At 42.8% G+C, this 17,953-nt stretch overlaps 1 protein-coding gene across 8 annotated transcripts in view; it reads left to right on the forward strand.

The window, feature by feature from the left end:
• The first annotated feature begins 2,273 nt into the window (after positions 1-2,273).
• The window catches only part of DMBT1 (deleted in malignant brain tumors 1), a 93,064-nt gene continuing 77,384 nt past the window's right edge, over positions 2,274-17,953 (forward strand). For 5 of the 8 annotated variants that reach the window (XM_072740298.1, XM_072740299.1, XM_072740302.1 and 2 more), the window contains exons 1-4: positions 2,274-2,345; positions 11,338-11,394; positions 13,957-13,980; positions 17,101-17,127. In XM_072740298.1, the coding sequence (XP_072596399.1) occupies positions 2,285-2,345; positions 11,338-11,394; positions 13,957-13,980; positions 17,101-17,127 (169 nt within the window). In that variant the 5' untranslated portion in view covers positions 2,274-2,284. Of the gene's footprint in view, positions 2,346-11,337; positions 11,395-11,735; positions 11,793-13,956; positions 13,981-17,100; positions 17,128-17,953 lie in introns of all 8 variants that reach the window. The other 3 variants (XM_072740297.1, XM_072740300.1, XM_072740301.1) reach the window with 1 other exon arrangement.

Raw genomic sequence — 17,953 nt, forward strand, 5'->3', positions numbered from 1 at the left:
CACAGGTGCTCCAAGGCTAGTGGGACGGGGCAGGTGAGCCCTTGGAGAAGGAGCAGATGCCATTGGAGGGGTGGATCCTCCTCTCCACACAGGAGGCCCTCTCTGGACAGGGCCTTCTAACCCAAAAAGGGCCTTGGGACAAGGTGGGTTCCTGGTGGTGAAGGACTTACATGGTGGTGGCAGGTGCCCTCAGCCCCATCATGTTCTTCCTGTTTATTAAGGAAACCCACCTTCCCACTGCCCCCCTCACGTTCCTCATTTTCCCACCTTGGACATATCCTCAAGTGGTTTTGAAATGACAAGTAGGTTCCCTCCACTTCTCTCTTCTTGGAGTCTTTTGAACAAAAAGCTCACAAGACCCTGTTGTCTTAGGCTCTTTACTGCTGACCAAGGAGGAAGAAGAATAGGGTCACCAAAATAGCAAACATGGGAGGACTGTGCTGTTGGGAAAATCTTACCAGGTTCTCGAGAAAGATGTTCCCAGTCTGAGCTGAGCTACCAGTGGGGCTTGCTCCCTGGTCTCCTGGCCGGATACCCTCCTGCTTCCCTTCTCACACAATCCAGAGAGTCATCCCTTGTTGCTCACCCAGTCTTCCCACTGGTGGTCACGGGATGACTCCCGTTTATATATCAAGACTATGTTTCTGAGTCCCCCTCTCTGAGAAACTGCCTCTGCCATTGGATTTAGATATTTTTTCTTTATGTTCCCAATGTAACTTGCCTTAATACTTGCTCCCTATTGTAAGCATCACTGTGTGGGGCTGTCTCCAGGGCCAGGCCATGTGCCTCAGTAAGGGAAAGACACATTTACCCTCTTCTCCCTCAAGGATATTTCATACTCCTACCACCATTTTCTCTGCTGTGCTCAAAGCAGACATTACTAAGCTATCATAGCTTCCTTGTTTTGATGATCCCGGAGCCAGTTTCATGATCGTTTTCAGCCCAGGCCACCAAGAACCAAATTATCATAACCTCCAGCAGAGGAATCTGATGCGCTGTCCAGTCTTAGGCATCCCTAGCAGATGTGTATCCTTGCTCTGTTGTTATCTGATACCTACCAGTTGTTGGACCGGCAGCAGGAGAATGAAACACAATGAGGCTATCTTACAGAGATGTGCCTGTTTTCAAAGGGAGAAGTGGAACTTGGGAACAACAGGAAGAGCTGTAGGATTAAAAATGAAATCCTCAGGCTGAATGTATCTTTCATCTGGATGAAGGAAAGTGCAGATGCCCAGCCCTAAATCCTGATTGGCACGGGTTCCTGGTATCCTTCCAGAATGAAGCACCAGGAGACTTACAGGTTAGCAGCTCATGGCACGGAAGCCAAGGTGTCGCCTGAAAGCCTTGGTGTGTCAGGTGAGAGGCAGGGTACTGCTCCTCCAGGTCAGGAGAACAGAGGCAAGTCCTGCAAAGCCATATGCTCTACCAAGGGTTGCCAACCACCTAGAGCATTATGATAAAAATAAATGACAGGTAACCTTCTTGGGGATGTAGGGGGTTTACCAGAGTCTGGTGATAAAGGGCAAAGTGATACCTACATAACAAGCCCAAGGAGAGGGATGGTGTCTAAGGTAAGAGGAGGTCCAGGCTTGTGGGTTTGCCAGGCTCCAAGAATTATACAACGTGAATGCCAGGGACCAAGAGACCAAAGCCTGTGAAATGGTTGGAGGTGGTTCAGTTTCAGGTCTCATGTTTCTCAGCTCCTGTGTATGGGATTAGTTTGAGATCCAGAAGATGGTGGAAGTTAATTCGAGCCCACAGATTCTATGAACTCACCCCTTTAACTTCTACTCTCCAATTGTGTTGTTTCTCCAAGGCAAGGGGCCAATAAGAGAATGCATTGCCAGGACAGAACAACCCAACGAGATGGTTTTCCCTTTGGCACCAGGTCCTGTGTTTGCTCAGCAGCCCACATCCTGCTCTGCTTGAAACTTGGGGCTGATTTCCCACAAATTAATTCAAATTTTCCAAGATTAAAATTGAGCTTATATTCGGAGAGAGAGCACCTGAGAGTCTTTGAGTTTCACCTAAAAGGAAGTTGGGGACGGGTATCACTGTCAGTGTGTTTGCCGTGGGAACGTAGCCAGATCATTCATATAGCAATCATCTCACACACCTAAGTTCCTACTGATTAGCCATCAACTGTTAGCAAAATTCCTCACTTCCTTTGTGCTGATTTATGGCAGCAGTAGAAATATACCACCCCAGAGGACACGCCTCCTTTCAGCGGGGAACCTATAAATATCAAGGTATTTTTTATTCTAATTGAGAAGAACCCAGCAAAATGGGGCTCTCCATGGTCATCTTTGAAATATGTCTTTTACTGGGTCCAGTTCTATCTTCAGGTATTTTATCTAATTATTATATTCATTAATTTCATTCTTGCAAATCCAAATCAGGGCAGATTATATCTAAATATTCCCTGGTGCTAGACTTTCCATTTCAGGGGGAGTCTCGCATCAGGGAGGAGGCAATTCTTTGCTCATAATTGTCATTGCAAGTGTTGAGAAGGAATGGCTTTTTTTGGGGGGGAGAGGGGCACTTTGTTTCTGGCAGAGAAATACAATGGTTGTAGTTAGAAAAAGTCAATCATTATGTCAATGTTTTCAGTGAGTAGCTCAACCAACGAATGATTGATTGATCTTAGAAAAATTCTCAAAGTTAAGGAAAAGTGCACCTGTACTATTAAGAGGCTCTAAAACTTTGACATGGTTGGTTAAGGTCATGGTTGGCGTACTTTAAGAATGGGCAGTAAGATCGCCCCTGAAAGTGCTCATTATGTGACTTCTTTCTGCAGGAGTATCTGGCTTGATAATATTTATCAAGCAAACTCAGGTCAAGTAGCTGAGCAGAGATAAGATTATTAGGACTCCAGGTTTGCACCTGTCACTCTCTGCTTTAGATAAATGATTTGAAGCTCTATAACTCACAAGTACCTTTGTGTTCTTAGAGTGTGAAGTGATTGTGCACAAAAGAACACCGACACCAGCGTAGCTGTCGATCTCGATGGCAATGCAGGGAGATACTAAGTGAGCTGGCCGGTTAGCCGGTCCGCCTATGAGCTATCTCTGTCTCTCTCCCTTTCTGCCTCTGTCTCTGTCTTGGTTCTTCCCTTCTGTTCTCTCTCCCTTCCTTTCCTCCTTCCCTCCCTTCATTCCTTTCTTCTTCTCTTCTGCCTTTCTCCTGCTTCCTTTGGCGTCACCTTTTGCTACACTCGTGGATTTCAGAAGATGGGGCGAAAGCACCTTAATTTCTAGAGAACTTCCAGAACTCTCACTCCTGCCCCCCAGGCTGTGTAGGGGAAGCTCCGGAGATACAGGTTTATTTGGGGAATGAGCTTCACGAAAGCAGCACCCCATAAGGAAGCCCTCGGTGAGCTGGTGATGGGGAGCAGGACTGCACCGGGTGATGCGAGCGGCTGGCAGGGTGACACAGGTGGGCTAGCCGACAGGGGATGCCCATCTTCTTTTCTTGCCAGGAGGACGTCAGTGGGTACTGGCTCTGGGCAGTCAGGGGGCTGGAAATCGTGTCTGTATAGAAATACTTGAAAATGGGGGGCAGTGTTGTTAGCTCTAGCTTTCACCTATAGAACATTAATCCTTGCATTTGCACTGACTTTGAGAGGTGACAAGTGATTTAAGTCGGCCCCTGAGGGACAGGGTGGGAGTTGTCCTGTTCTTATCTACTGTGGAGTTTATGGCAGCAGCGCTCTTGGATTAAGGGAATTTGTGGTTTTCCCATGAGGTTCGGGTGCGCACAGGCACAGGTGCCTGTGTGCCCATATTGCAGCTCAGAGGTGGGGACTGACCTCTGCGAAGTGCTTCCTCTGCACCAGGGGTTCTGCTGGACAATGTGCCTGTGTTCTCTTGTCTAAATCTGCTGACAGCCCCAAAATTAGGTATCACCATTTCCACCTGGCAGATGAAGACACTGACCCTCAGGACAGGTACGAAGCTTGTCCCAGGTCAGTGGCGGGGCCAAGATTTGAACCTAGTGGAGGTCCACTGGCATTCAGGTAGCAATTTTGGCCCAGTGGCCCTTGTTGCTCCTTGCAGAGAGGCGAGGAGATGACCCTTAGCCTTTGTCTTGGCCCTGGAGCCCCGTGGGGGTGTGGGGTGCCAGTGGGAGCTGGGTGCCGGAAGGGCCGTGGCAGCCGGCACTGTCCTCAGCTCTGGTCCTCGCACTAGCCCTTGTGAAAAAAATTCAGTGCCCCCAGGTTTGTGCTGGGCCGGAGGGGCCGTGGAACCCCGGCCTCTCCTCGCCCCGTCTTTGGCGCTGCCGGTTACCAGTTCTGGGGCCTCTGCAAGCCTCTGTTTGCTCATCTGTAACCAGGGACTGTGTTCCAACCTCCCCGGGTGCTATGGCTATGAGGTCACCCTGCACCGTCTGGCCCAGCGAGGGCGCCTTGGAACCACCCACTGTTACTCCTCTAGGCATTGTCCTAACATTGTATCCAGACCTCACTTCCTAAGTGCAAGGTGATGTCTTGGACTGGATCCTGGCACAGAAAAAGGAAAAGCTGGTCAAATCCAAAGAAAAGCTGGAGTTCAGGGAGTGGGGAATGTGCCCGCGTCGGTCTGGCAGCTATGACGCATGCACCACGGTAACGTTGGGTGACATTGGGGAAAACTGGGGCAAGGTGTGTGGGGTCTCTGTGTGTGTGTGTGTGTGTGTGTGTTTGCTCTGTGACTTTTCTCAAACTCCAGAGTTATTCTAATAAATTTTTAACATAATTTCCTTTGCTCTCATTTCTTGAAGGTCAATGCTGTGTAAAATGAGGAAGTAATAATTGCTTTACAACTGAATTCCTAACAGAGTGTTCATCCTGTAGTTGCCATTTCTACAGCTTAGTGGGGGTTTGGGCAGTGATTGATGCCTTAAAAAAGAAGGAGAAAATCTAATTAAGGGACTTCCAGAAACTGTGAAAATGTGTTTCATGTGGGTGACATTTGGACTGGAGGAGGCATTTCTGCACCACTTAAATAACAGGCCATGCAGATTGCCCTCCTGAGCAGCTCTCCTCTCTTCGGGTCACATTTATTGTGCATACTCACTAGTGGGCATTATGTGACTCAGGGTGAGCTGAGTCTGTGGAATGTTCTGGAATGAGGAGAGAGTCCATGGCGGTGCATCGGAGGAGCCCAGGTGTGGGGGCCTGGCATCCAGATTCCTTCAGTCCCGTTCAGTCGTCTTCTCCAGCCCCATGTGTCTCCACACCTTGCTGAGCATCACCCACCCATGTTGCTGTTCCCCACATGTTCCATGCTGGCTTTTTCCCCATGATTGTATTTGTTCTGTGGGATACCTTGCATCTCACCGTCTCGTGCAAAGCAACCTGTACTTCCTACCTCCCACACTCTGGCAATGCTGCCTCTTTGCCATGTTGACTGCACTCATGCTGTTGCCTTGACCTGGAACAGTCTTCTCCCTCTTCCTTGCCTTCACCTGGAGAAATCTAGCTGCTATTTTTTAAGTACCATGTCTCATCCAGGAATCTCTCCCCCTGACACAGACTCACTACACACACACTCTGACACACACATATAGATGTACACACTACACACACGGAGTGTGTCATCCTAGGGTTGTCCCTCTTATTCTCCCATTGCATCTTAACTCTTGCACCAAATCATCTGTGGATTTTTCTAGGGGTTTTGCTATGATGCGAGTCCTTAGAGGGCAAGACTCATGTCTGGCTCACTTAGTTCCCGGCACCACAGCTTGCATTGCCAAGAGCCTGACGGAGGGCCTGGCTCATGCTGAACATAGGGGAACAGCCTGAATGCCCCAGTGCAGGGCCAGCTCTGCCAGAGAGAGGGTGTGCCCATGAGCTGTCTCCAAAGGCATGACCTCATGCCGGGTCCGGAGCAGGTTCTGTCTCCTTGTATATAGTTTATGAGGAGCTATGTGCTATGTCAAGAACAGTAATACCCACATTACTGTGTATTATTACTTCAAAATGTTTTGCTTTTTTGACAAATTGCAATGGAATCTCATCATTTTAATTTGAATTTGGGGAGGCAGCTTAGCAGAGTTGTGTGGGACACTGGGTCTGGGTCCAGGCGCTTGAGTGTGAAACTCAGATGTGAGCTTCCCTACTTGGGAGCTGTGTGACTTTTGACAAGCTGTTTTACCTTCTGAGCCTTGGATTTTCACCCATAGAATAGATGTGCATAACACGTCCACCGTAATGGATTTTGCGAAGGTGAAATGGGGTAGATACTACATGGCCAGCACTTAGGTCAATGCCGGGAATGTGGAACTTCCTCAAAAATATTAGCACCTGCCCTCCTCCTTCTTACCTTTGCCCTTCCTCCGTTTCTAGTTCTCTCTACCATTAGCTTCATTATCTTTCTTTGTCTTCAATTTCCCTTTCACCTTTGTTCTTGTCCTGCAGCCGACAGCCCCAGTACCTTCTGCACCTAGAAGACTCTGCCTCCTACATAACCTGCCATCTTCAGCTTCAGACCACAGCTCCCAATGCACAGTTAGTGCAGAAAATGTAGGAACTAGAGAAAAGTGAGAGAAAAAGTAAAAATACCCCAAATCCATCCCCCAAGAGGGCCATTGTTAAAATACGTTTGTCTTTCAGATTACTTGTGAGTGATATAATTTAACATACAGTTTTTCTATAATTTATCCTTATATTCTGAACATTTTAACATACCATTCACAGTTTTGGGACATTGAAGTTATTTCAGATTTTCCTCTTTTTTAAAAAAAAAATCTCAGCTTTATCGAAGTGTAGTTAGAAATAAAAATGATAGGATTTTTGAAGTGTACCCTCTGATGATTAGATAGAAATATCCATTGTAAATAGATTCCCCATCTAGTTAATACATGCATTACCCCACATATTTATCTCTTATTTTATTTTATTTTATTTATTTTATTTTATTTTATTTTATTTTATTTTATTATTTTTTGCCAAGAACATTTAAGTTCTGCTCTCTCAGCAAATTTTGGTTGTAGAATACAGTGTGATCCACTATCACCACCATGTTTTACATTAGATTTTCAGATCTTACTCATAGAAAGCTTGTACTCAACCTCTCCCTTTTTCCTGCTTTCCGTTCAGGTTCTTTGTATAGTGGGTAGTACTGTGAATGCCCATGCATCTTTGTCTACATTATAGAAATTATGATTATTTCCTTTGGCTATATCCTTTTTTTTAAAAGATTTTATTTATTTATTTGAGAGAAAGAGAGAGAAAGCAGGAGGGGGGAGGGGCAGAGGGAGATGGAGAAGCTGAGCAGGGAGTCGGATGCGAGACTCAATGCTAGGACCCTAGGACCTGAGCCAGAGGCAGATGTTTCACCGACTGAGCCACCCAGGCACCCCTCTTCGGGCTATATTCTTAGCCGTGGAATTACTGAGTCAAAGAGTTGATCATTTTTAAGTCTTCTAAAACATATTGATAAATTATTTTCTAGAAGTGTACCAATTCTTTCCCCTGTCAGTAAAAAAAACAAAAGTGACAATTTTTTATACTCTGAATATTGTGGCTCAAAAGTCTTGGCTGAATTGCTGGATGAAAAATGGTATATGGTTATTTAAGTTTGCATTTCTTCTCTTACAGTGAAGGTGAGCATTTTTAAGCCATTTATATTCTCTTTCCTTGAATTGTCTATATTCAAAAAGAAAATCATCCAATATTTTTGAAAGTTGGTGTCTTCCTTGTCAATTTACATAAACCCTCTATATAATTTGGTCCTGAGTGCTTTGTCTGTTATATTGATGACAGTTTCCCAGTTTGTTTTTTGCCTTTAATTTTGGATTTTAATTTTTTTCCCTGAACAAATATTTTATATTTTTTTATATAATTAAATTTACTGCTGTTTTCTTTTGTGATTTCCTTTTCATTTTAGGTCTAGAAATTTCTTATAGAAATTAGAGAAACATTTAACTAGTTTCTTATTTTTGTGTGTTTAAATATCTAGTTCTTTAGTTCTGAAAATTACTTTGCTTTCAGGTGCGAAGTCGATATCTAAAATTTTTTTCTATATATATTTTAAAGAGAGAGAGGTGCAAGCAGGGGCAGGAAGGGGCAGAAGGAGAGGGAGAGAAGAATCTTAAGCAGGCTCCATGCACAGCACGGAACCCAATGAGGGACTCATCTCACTTCATCTTGACGCTGAGATCGAGTCAAGAGTCAGACATTTAACAGAGACACTCAGATGCCCCTTTTCTCTACATTTTAATTTGTATTGCTGTATTTTGAATATTTTGGAGCTACACGACAGACACTATCTTAATGGCTTGATGTGTTTTTTTTTTCTTTCTGGTTTTGTCTCCACAATAACCTTATAAAGTAGTTCCATGTAATTACCCTTTTACAGATAAGGAAATTGAGGCTGAGAGAGGTTAATGACTTGCTCGAGTTTTGAGGACGAATGAACAGAACAAGAATTTGAACCCATGTCCCCATCTCCCCACTTCCTAAGTGTACAAGTCTGCTCCCACCACGCTGCTTCGAATTCTCTCTCTCTTTCTCTCTCTCCCTCTGCCCTTCCCCCCTGCTCACACACTCTCTCTCTCTCTAAAAAAAGTTATTTTAGAACAATGGTTCTCCAAGTGGGGGCCCTGAATCATCAGCAGCAGTCATCACCCAGAACATGTTAAAAGTGCAGATTCTTATGGCTCCCCTAGACTTACAAATCAGGAGCTCTCTGGAGGTGGTGCCAAATACGTGTGTTGAAATCAGCACTCCAGGTAATTCTGGTACATTTGAAAACCACTGGAATGCAACATATATAAAGGAAATATAACAGCAATTTCGAGAGAGAGGTGAGATACACGTCCCTCGACGACTGCTTACCGAGCCCTACAGGATGCTGGACCCCTCAGGCAGGGGGAGTACTGACACTGCAGAATGTCTCCACCATCCTTTGCAAGTTTGCTCTAGCAGGTGAGATGACCAGGTAACCAGCTAGAGAACAGGGAACTAAGGGCTTTGGTTGAGGGGTGCCCAGGGGTCTAGCAGAGATCATATGTGGTTCTTGGCACTACTCCAGGAAGTACAAGCAGCTGTGAGCAGGCAGGAGGGGCAAGACATGGCTTAGAATGGGCTCTGAGGAAGTAAGGACACGGAATAAAGTGCTTGTACAAAACAGTCTTATAAGATAAAGGTATAGGGACGCCTGGCTGGCTCAGTTGATAAAGTATCTGACTCTTGATCCCAACGTCGTGAGTTTAAGCTCCACATGGGGTGTGGAGCCTACTTAAAAATAAAATAAAAGAAAAAGAATAAAAATACAAACTCCATGCAAGGCTTCTTGGCCATCGCCTGCAGAGGAAGAGATAGATGAGCCAGCTTTCTGGATGGAAGGACTGAATATAGAAATGTCAGTCATTGTAAACCAATTCATAGGTTTACTATGATTCCCATCCGAAGGCTTTTCTTTGATTGTGTGGTTCTTTAAAAAAGGGTTCTGAGGTTCTTTTAGGAAAAATTAACAGGCTAAAAAATAAGTTCTTGACAAGGAAAAGATTCTCATAGAGGGAGAGGAGGACAGAGAGAGAGAGAGAGTGAATTCCAAGCAGTCTCCATGCCCAGTTTGGAGCCGGCCTCGGGGCTCGATCTCATGACCCTGAGATCATGACCTGAGCCAAAATCAAGAGTTGAATGCTTAACTGACTGAGCCATCCAGGCGCCCCTAAAATAACTTTTCCTAAAGTTACTGGGACAGGTATTTCGATGGTTACTCAAAAATGTTGTTTAAAATGAGGAAGTAGGGACACCTGGGTGGCTCAGTGGTTAAGCGTCTGCCTTTGGCTCAGGTCATGGTCCCGGGAGTCCCAGGATCGAGTCCCACATCGGGCTCCCTGCATGGAGCCTACTTCTCCCTCTGCCTGTGTCTCTGCCTCTCTCTCTCTCTGTGTGTCTCTCATGAATAGATAAATAAAATCTTAAAAAAATAAAATAAATTAAAAATAAAACAAGGAACCATGAACTATGATACATACACATTTTAAGTGTTTCATTCTCACTTAAGACACATCAATACACTTTGGTTCACCAATTTGTTGCTGTAGACTTTTCTTCCAGGAGGAGATCTTCTGGGGTTCTGCAATGTTTTTTTTTACATAAACCATACATGTTTGGCATATATGTAATCTCTAGTTTCCATTCCTCCAAAGGAGAGCGTGAAGTGAAAACCACTTGCAAAGTGGTGTGAGCATAGAGGTTCTCCCGTTGTATACATTTCTAGTACTCTTCACTGTGTCACCTGCCTGGTTTCTTTTTTAGCAACTTGATTTTATTTCCAAAGCATTCAGCCTTATTTTTACAGAAAGCCATCTTTCTTTTTTTTACCCACATTTTTTCAATTTTCTTAATATTTAATTGAATTTAATGCCAAGTACAACCACCATAAACAAGTTTGGAGCCCATATCTACCTCTAGTTGATTGTACACCTAAGGTGGTTGGAATGAAGTTGCCAGATATGTAGAAAACAGCCTCACAGCCCCAGTGGTCAGGTTTACAGTGAGGATGGGGGACATCCTTGACCTGGTGAGGGGGATATAGGAGTCAGTGAAGAGAACTTCTTGCTTACTGCCACCTACAGGATGCCTTTCCCCTAGAGTATTCAGATACTAAATAAAAATACAATGCACCCAGTTAAATCTGAACTTCAGATTTGTAAAAAAAAAAATGTTTTTGGTGTGTGTGTGTGTGTGTGTGTGTGCATGCGTGTGTGTGTGTCCCATGCTTTTGGGGACATACTTAAAGCAGTATTCATTGTTTATCCAAAATTCAAATAAAAAGATATGTATATTTTTAGTGTAATATGTCCCATACAATATTTGGGATACACTTCTATTAAGAAATATCCTTGTTATTTGAAATCCCAATTTAACTGGAATCCTGTATTTTATCTGGTAATCCTTCTTTGGCTCAATTTTTCCTTTACATATGTCTATGCCTTCTTTCAAGTTTAGGGGAATATCTGCCCCTGTCTGGAATCCTCCTGCTTTTCTTCCAAGCCCACGAATCACTCCTTTTGATATGCCCATCCCCCTGCACTCTGTGTCCCTCCCAGGGCAAGACCAGATGACTGGCTACCAAGTCTGGCTGCTGAGTGGCCTCTGAGCTCCAGAGGACGGAGCCTTGCCCTCCCTGATGGATCCCTCCCTTCTCCCCATCAGTGCGGTGCCTCCGGGGCAGTCAGAGATCAGTCCACACTTGCTGAGTGAATTAATGACTGAGGCCCAGCTGACCCTCCAAAGTGAAGTCTGATGCAGCCCCCTCCCCTGCTTGAATTAGCAAGGAAGTCAGATTTAATGCTTGTTTTCAGAAGAGCCCTCATTTGGCCCGTTTTCTTTGTGTTTCGCAGCAAGATCACAAGCAAGGACCCTGGATACCATTTCTGAAGACATGCAGACATCAACTGGTAACTCTACACTCTGGGACTGGGTGGTGTGGGGCCCACCCCCACCCCCAAGGACTCAGGAGGGAGTGCTGGGTTTTAGATGTAGGACAGGAGGGATCTCTTCTGATGTGGTCCACCTGGGCCCTCAGCCCCTTCCTTGCAAGGTTCTGCATTGATCGAAGACAGACCCTGAGTCTCTGCCAGCCTGTGCCCGGCAACCCCTCTTTCCTAGGATCTCTGCCCTCCCAGGGTGACCCGTGGGGGCTGCAGCCATTTAGCAGGGCAGCAGAGGCAGGTGGGGACAGGAGTATCTCACTAAGGCTCTCTGGGTATAATTAGTTACTATTTCTCTTCTTTTCTAGAATTTTTATCAAGGTTTGCAGGGGTGGAAACTTCTACCTCCGTCGATGCTTCAAGTGGTAATTTCTGCCACTTTTTTATCTTATTATAGTCCTGTGTATACATGAGCGTGCTTGCTTGTGCAAGAATGCAGACCTTATGATTTGGGGCGCATAGTATAAATGTTACATATATACATATGTATATGTATATATTTAAATTGTTACTGTTTTAAAATATTTTAATATAATTAATATTTAAATTTTAATATTAAATTAAAATTAATATTTTAAATATATAACAGTATAATTAATATTATAAGATTATAATATTTAACAACATATTAAATAAAATATTTAAAATTATTATTATTTTTTAAAGATTTTATTTATTTATCCATGAGAGACACAGAGAGAGAGAGAGAGAGGCAGAGACACAGGCAGAGGCAGAAGCAAGCTCCATGCAGGGAGCCTGATGCGGGAGTCGATCCCAGGTCTCCAGGATCAAGCCCTGGGCCAAAGGCAGGCGCTAAACCACTGAGCCACCCAGGGATTCCCTATTTAAAAATTATTTTTATTTAAAAATATACTATATATGTGTAATATATAATATGTATACACATTCTAAAAAGCAGAACTTTTAGATGATTAAGAGCAACTGAGATGATTAAGAGCAACTGCCTGAGTACAAGTCCTGCCCCTTATCACTTACTAGTCAGGTGGTCTTGGTCACCTTCCAGAGTCTCGGTTTTCCCATGGGTTCTTTTGAGGATTAACTAGGATGATACATGGAAATCTCTTTTTTGGAGGTATATTTTTTTATTGGAGTTCGATTTGCCAACATATAGCATATCACCCAGTGCTCATCCTGTCAAGTGCCCCCCTCAGTGCCTGTCACCTAGTCACCCCATCCCCCTGCCCACCTCCTCTTCCACTACCCCTTGTTCGTTTCCCAGAGTTAGGAGTCTCTCATATTCTGTCTCCCTCACTGATATTTCCCACTCATTTTCTGTCCTTGGAAAGCTCTTGAATAGGATCTGAGATGTCATCATCTGGTCAGGACTCAGGACGGATTGTCCTGGATGCAGTGCACTACTCAAGAAATGAATCCTACCTATGGCAGTGCCCCCACAGCTTGCAGACCTGTGGCCATGGGGAAGACACCCACGTCATTTGCTCAGGAGGGCCTCCGGGAGATAATGCATATTACATGGCTCAGGGCAGATACTAATAGCAATGACCCTGTTCTCCAAACTGATTTCTCTATCAGGAAAATGGAACTAATAGTAGTACCTTGGCCAACTTATTTTACCTCTAAATGCTTCAGTTTAAGAGAAGTTTAAGAGAAAGGAGCCCTACTGTTAATGGGTTGCCATGAGGACCAAAGGGGACAATGTGGGTGAAGTACTTAAGACAGTGAATGTTGGAAATTGTATAATCATAATCATCACCATAATTCTTATTGCTATGGTAGCTAACACTTGTTGCATGCTGACAACGCAGCAGTCAATCTGATACACATTTGATCTATTTTTCCCATTTAATCCTCCCAATAGCCCTTTGAGGGTCAGTAAGTCTCAGTAAATGACCACTCTTGTTATTTTTTGAGAATGGAAAGGCATTTTCATCTCCCACTGCCTTTGTCAACACAAAGTCACTTGACTTTTTTTGGACCAAATAGTTACCAGTCTATATGCTTTTTTAGTGATTTCAGTTAGTTGAGACTAGAAAGTCAAAGCCCTCGATCTCAACTCCTCATGCCCATTCATACATGCTGGCTAGGTTGAATCTTCTCAAAGAAATAAGAAAAGTAATGGGTCCCCACTTGTACCAAATTAGGTACAAACTTAACTTGCTTTTCTACAGTGATGAGATGTTAATTTCTACTGTCACGAGATAAAGACATATCTGCAGCAGGAAATACACAGAAAAAAATGCACAAAGGATTAAAGAACATTGCACTGAATTCATTCTTAAGATATAAAAAGCCACTTTTTAGTCACCATGTCTCTTGGCACTAGTTTAGCATTCTGTTTTCCCCATATCAGAGACTCAAGAAATCTTTATCAATTTGAATTGTTTCAAAGATAGATTGCATATCTGTTGATGTTGATGCACATACAGTTGCTATATCTCTACTTCAAAGCTAACCAGAAGGAAAGCAAGGTTCAAAAGTAGATTTCTTGGTCAGGATCTCTGTGGATGAAACATACACCTGTCTGACTTTTCTTTCATTCCTTTATAGCTTCCCAACCTGATTTCACGCTTGGTGAGTACTTTAAAAACAATATCCTGAATTAGATTTAAGATTTATTGATTATCCAGTGCAGTTATTTATATCTTAAGCACTTAAGTACAAATGCTGCCTTTAATGAATGGTATGAGGTCTGCACAAAAGATGACTTGTGTCCTTTATAGAAATACAAAGGTAGTAGCAACTTCTTTCAATTATAGAATAAATGGACCTTGAAGTTATATTGTTATGTTCTTCTTCAATTGTATTTTGCCTTTGCCTCATCTGTCCCTATACATCAGAATCAGCAAGGGTATTTTTTTGAATGCAGGTCCTTGGGACTTACTTTTCCCTCCTTCAGGTTGAGGCTCAGGAATTTGAATTTTTATGTAACTGAAAATGGGGATGGTCTGTAAGATCACACTTTGAGCAACCACATTGCATGGCCCAGTACTGAATTAGGTTTTGGTATTTGCAATGTGATTACAAAAGCATGACTTTGCAAAGAATTTCAAAAGAAAGTGACAGGGATATGTGTATATATATATATTTTTTTAATGCTATCTATTTTCACTTATTTTTTTTCTTGGATGTCTATATTTTGCTTAATGTCAAGTGAATTTAGGTTTGTAACATTTTCCCAAATGGTTCATGGCTACATCGTAAGTCTGACTTGTTGATATACATGTTTTTCCATGAGTGCATTGCTAACATTGAACTTTTGCACACCTTGCAAAAGGGCCTCAATGTCCTTGCTACCTCATTCGACAAGAATCAGCCCTACCAAGACCCTTCTAGGCAGGAGAGACTACAGTATGGATTCTCTCTGTATTGTTTGAGGGGAACATGTTCCCTGCTTTCAGGAACTTATGGTCTAATGGCAAGATAGACAGTTATCAATACAGTTATAATTACAGCTGTGGCAAGTACTAGAGCAAGAGGTATATGACAAGAGAGAGATGATCAAGATATGAGAAAGAGAGCAGCCCCCAAAAGTCATAGGTGAACTTAGGACTGGAGTTGGTACAGGAATTAGCTGGAGAGAGCAAGAAAGAAGAGTGTTTTTCTCTTCTTCACTGGCCTACTGTCAGAAATGTGAGGGAACAGATACAGACTCAAATTGACTATAGCTACCTTACTCCAGCCATCAGATCTCCCCTCCTCTATGCTTAGCCACGCCAATACCTTATCTAGTCAAGGTAGTACCCTGAGAAGTACTGAGAAGAAGGACTGAGAAGTACTACAATGCATGTTGGGAATGCCCTAGAAACAGCCCAATTGGCCTTTCCTCACTCCTTCTCTGAGCCCTTCCCTTACAACAACCACAGAAACCACTTGCCCCCTTATCTATAATTATCTTGAAAAAAGGGATCATGAAAGCAACCTTATTAGAATTTTTCATAAGAATTTAAATGTAGCAGATCTCCTTTCATCCAGTAGATTTTGGAACATAATTATTAGAAAAAATAAAAGTGTACCATCACATGTCCATTTAGCAAAATGAGATAGTCCGAGTTCTTGCTGCAAAATATCACTGATGAAATCCTATCCATTGACATGAGTGAGAACACTATATTTTATTTAGTAATTTTTTTTAGTTAGAGAGAAGGGAGAGAAAGAGGGAGAGAGTGAGGAGGGGCAGAGGGAAAAAGAGACAGAGAATCTTAAGCAGGCTCCAGGCCCAGCATGGAGCCTGATGTGGAGCTCAATTTCATGACCCTGTGATCATGACCTAAGCCAAAAATCAAGAGACGGGTGCTTAACTGACTAAGGTATCCAGGCACCCCAAGAACACTATTTTTTATTTTTGTACTTAGAATTTTATTACTGACTCCTTGATTCTTGAATTTGAGGAGATTCACCTAGGATATCATCACTTGAAGTCTCAGAGTCTGAGATTTCAATTGTACAAGCAATTTCACCATTATTGTTATCATCTAGGGAGCTTCTTTCTGTTTACATTCCTATTATGATTCATCTAGTTATTGTGAAACATCTTCAATGTCAATTTTCTTCTCTTTGCCATTGGTAATAGACAATGAAAAATTCTGAATTTTTAACTGCATTCAGTGAGAGCTAAAACCATCTTACAAAGACTGTGCTTCCAGTCTTTTTTAAAAAAAATTACCTTCTTGAAAGGTAATGTGATATTTGGGGCACTGAAGAATGATGATGACCTATCTTACCAGTTCATATTTCTTCTAGATAATGACACCATTCTCTCATTATCTTATTATGTAACTCTTTTTTATGGTAGTTAATAATTAATGAGCAATGATGAACCAATTCCTTGAAGGATGAAATAGCAAAATGTTTGAAGCAATAGGAAAAATGAGATCATCAAGAGCCCGTAATGTATCTTGGGTTTATAAAAGGATCCAATAAATCTATATAGTGACTATAAAGTAGAATGCTTTTATTCTATTTTCTTTTCATGAGGAAATATTCTTTTCTTTCTTTGGAAGACCTCCAAAAACATGTAAAGTCTAGAAATATCAATCCTTACGAATAGAGTGAGGCCTGATGAAAAAAGAAACTCAAGAGCTAAAGTGGAATCTGATGGATCATGAAGGTGTCCTGAGGGTTAACCTGAAGTGGAGGTGCATGGAGAGCTTCATAGTGGCTTCCCTAATGACAAAGATCCAGGGTTCTCTAGATGTTGGTTTTGTTCAAGATAGAGTAAAAATTTCTTAAAGTATGGATCAGAAGGAAGAGGATATCTGATAACAAAATACATACTTACTTAGGGGACCTCTGAGTGGCTATTTCAAAGGCTAACTCTACTCAAGTTTCAGACTGGAGGGAGGATTCAACTGGCACCCAGAATCCTTGACAACCAGTCTAAACTGCTTTTTCTTGCTTAGTTTCTCTTTCTGAGCACAGATTACATCCTGTAACTATAAACTGTAGCATTTAGGGGGCAGGGTAAAGAGACATGCACTTTATTATCTAAAAATCATTAAACACCCCACATCCAACCCACTTGTAATCTATGATTGCAAAATCCCAAACACTTGGCAAGAACGCTGAAGGTACGCAGAACCCAAGAGTGGACCACAGCGCCCTCTGGCATGATCATAAGGTGATGCTCAAGCCAATTTCTCTGTAGATATTTGTAAACTGTGGAACCTGTTTCAAGATGAATTTTTTTTCTAGGTCTCGCCGCCTTGACTACAGACTATGGTAAGACCTTTTCTTTTTACTTGTCTTCCCAGAGTTTTTCTCACTGGCTGGGCCAGCCAGTTCTGCTGTCGCTGTTAGCTTGTTGAGGCTGAGTATAGTTTTGGTTACAGAGCAAGTGCCTGCCCTTTGGAATGCAGGGATGGGAGGGAAGGGGTAAGGGGATATACTGAGACCCTAGGCATGTCCCAGATGCACTGCTTACTTAGCCTCATCTGTCATTCTCCTTCCTTCTTCTCTCTGCCTCTCAGTCATTTATTGCATGAGATTAGCTTCAGTTTGGTGTCAGGAGAGACAAGTGAAAAAAAGCCAAGGCCTCTTCTTACCACTAGTGATAGTTGTCTTGAAGATAGCTAACATCCCACAAGTACTTGCTATGTACCCTGCACAAAATTATTTTCATATACCAAATGAGTTAATGTATTAAAAAAGTCATTTAGAATACTGCTTGGTGTATATTAAGTGCTCAACTAATGCACATAATAAGCGCTATTATCATGAAATCTTTCCAATACTTTAAGGTGAGTAGTATTACCCCCAAGTTGCAGATGTGGAAACTGTGGCATAGTTCGGTCACTTGTCAATAGTTAGATGTCTAAGGTCACATGGTGGCTATGTGTCTGGGCAGAAATTTGAGCCCAGATAGGCACCTTTGCCTCTGTCCACTATTCTTACTAAATCTATCCATTGCTCCTCAACCTCGAGTGAATGTGCAGACTTTGCACTGAATTTGACACATCAGAGTCCTCAATGTGCTCATTTAGGATAGCAGACCCTGCCATGGTGTTCTTGGCTCTGTTGAGGCCAATTGCTGCCCTTTCAGAGCATG

Source organism: Vulpes vulpes, chromosome 15 (assembly GCF_048418805.1).
Source record: "Vulpes vulpes isolate BD-2025 chromosome 15, VulVul3, whole genome shotgun sequence".
Lineage (NCBI taxonomy): Eukaryota > Metazoa > Chordata > Mammalia > Carnivora > Canidae > Vulpes > Vulpes vulpes.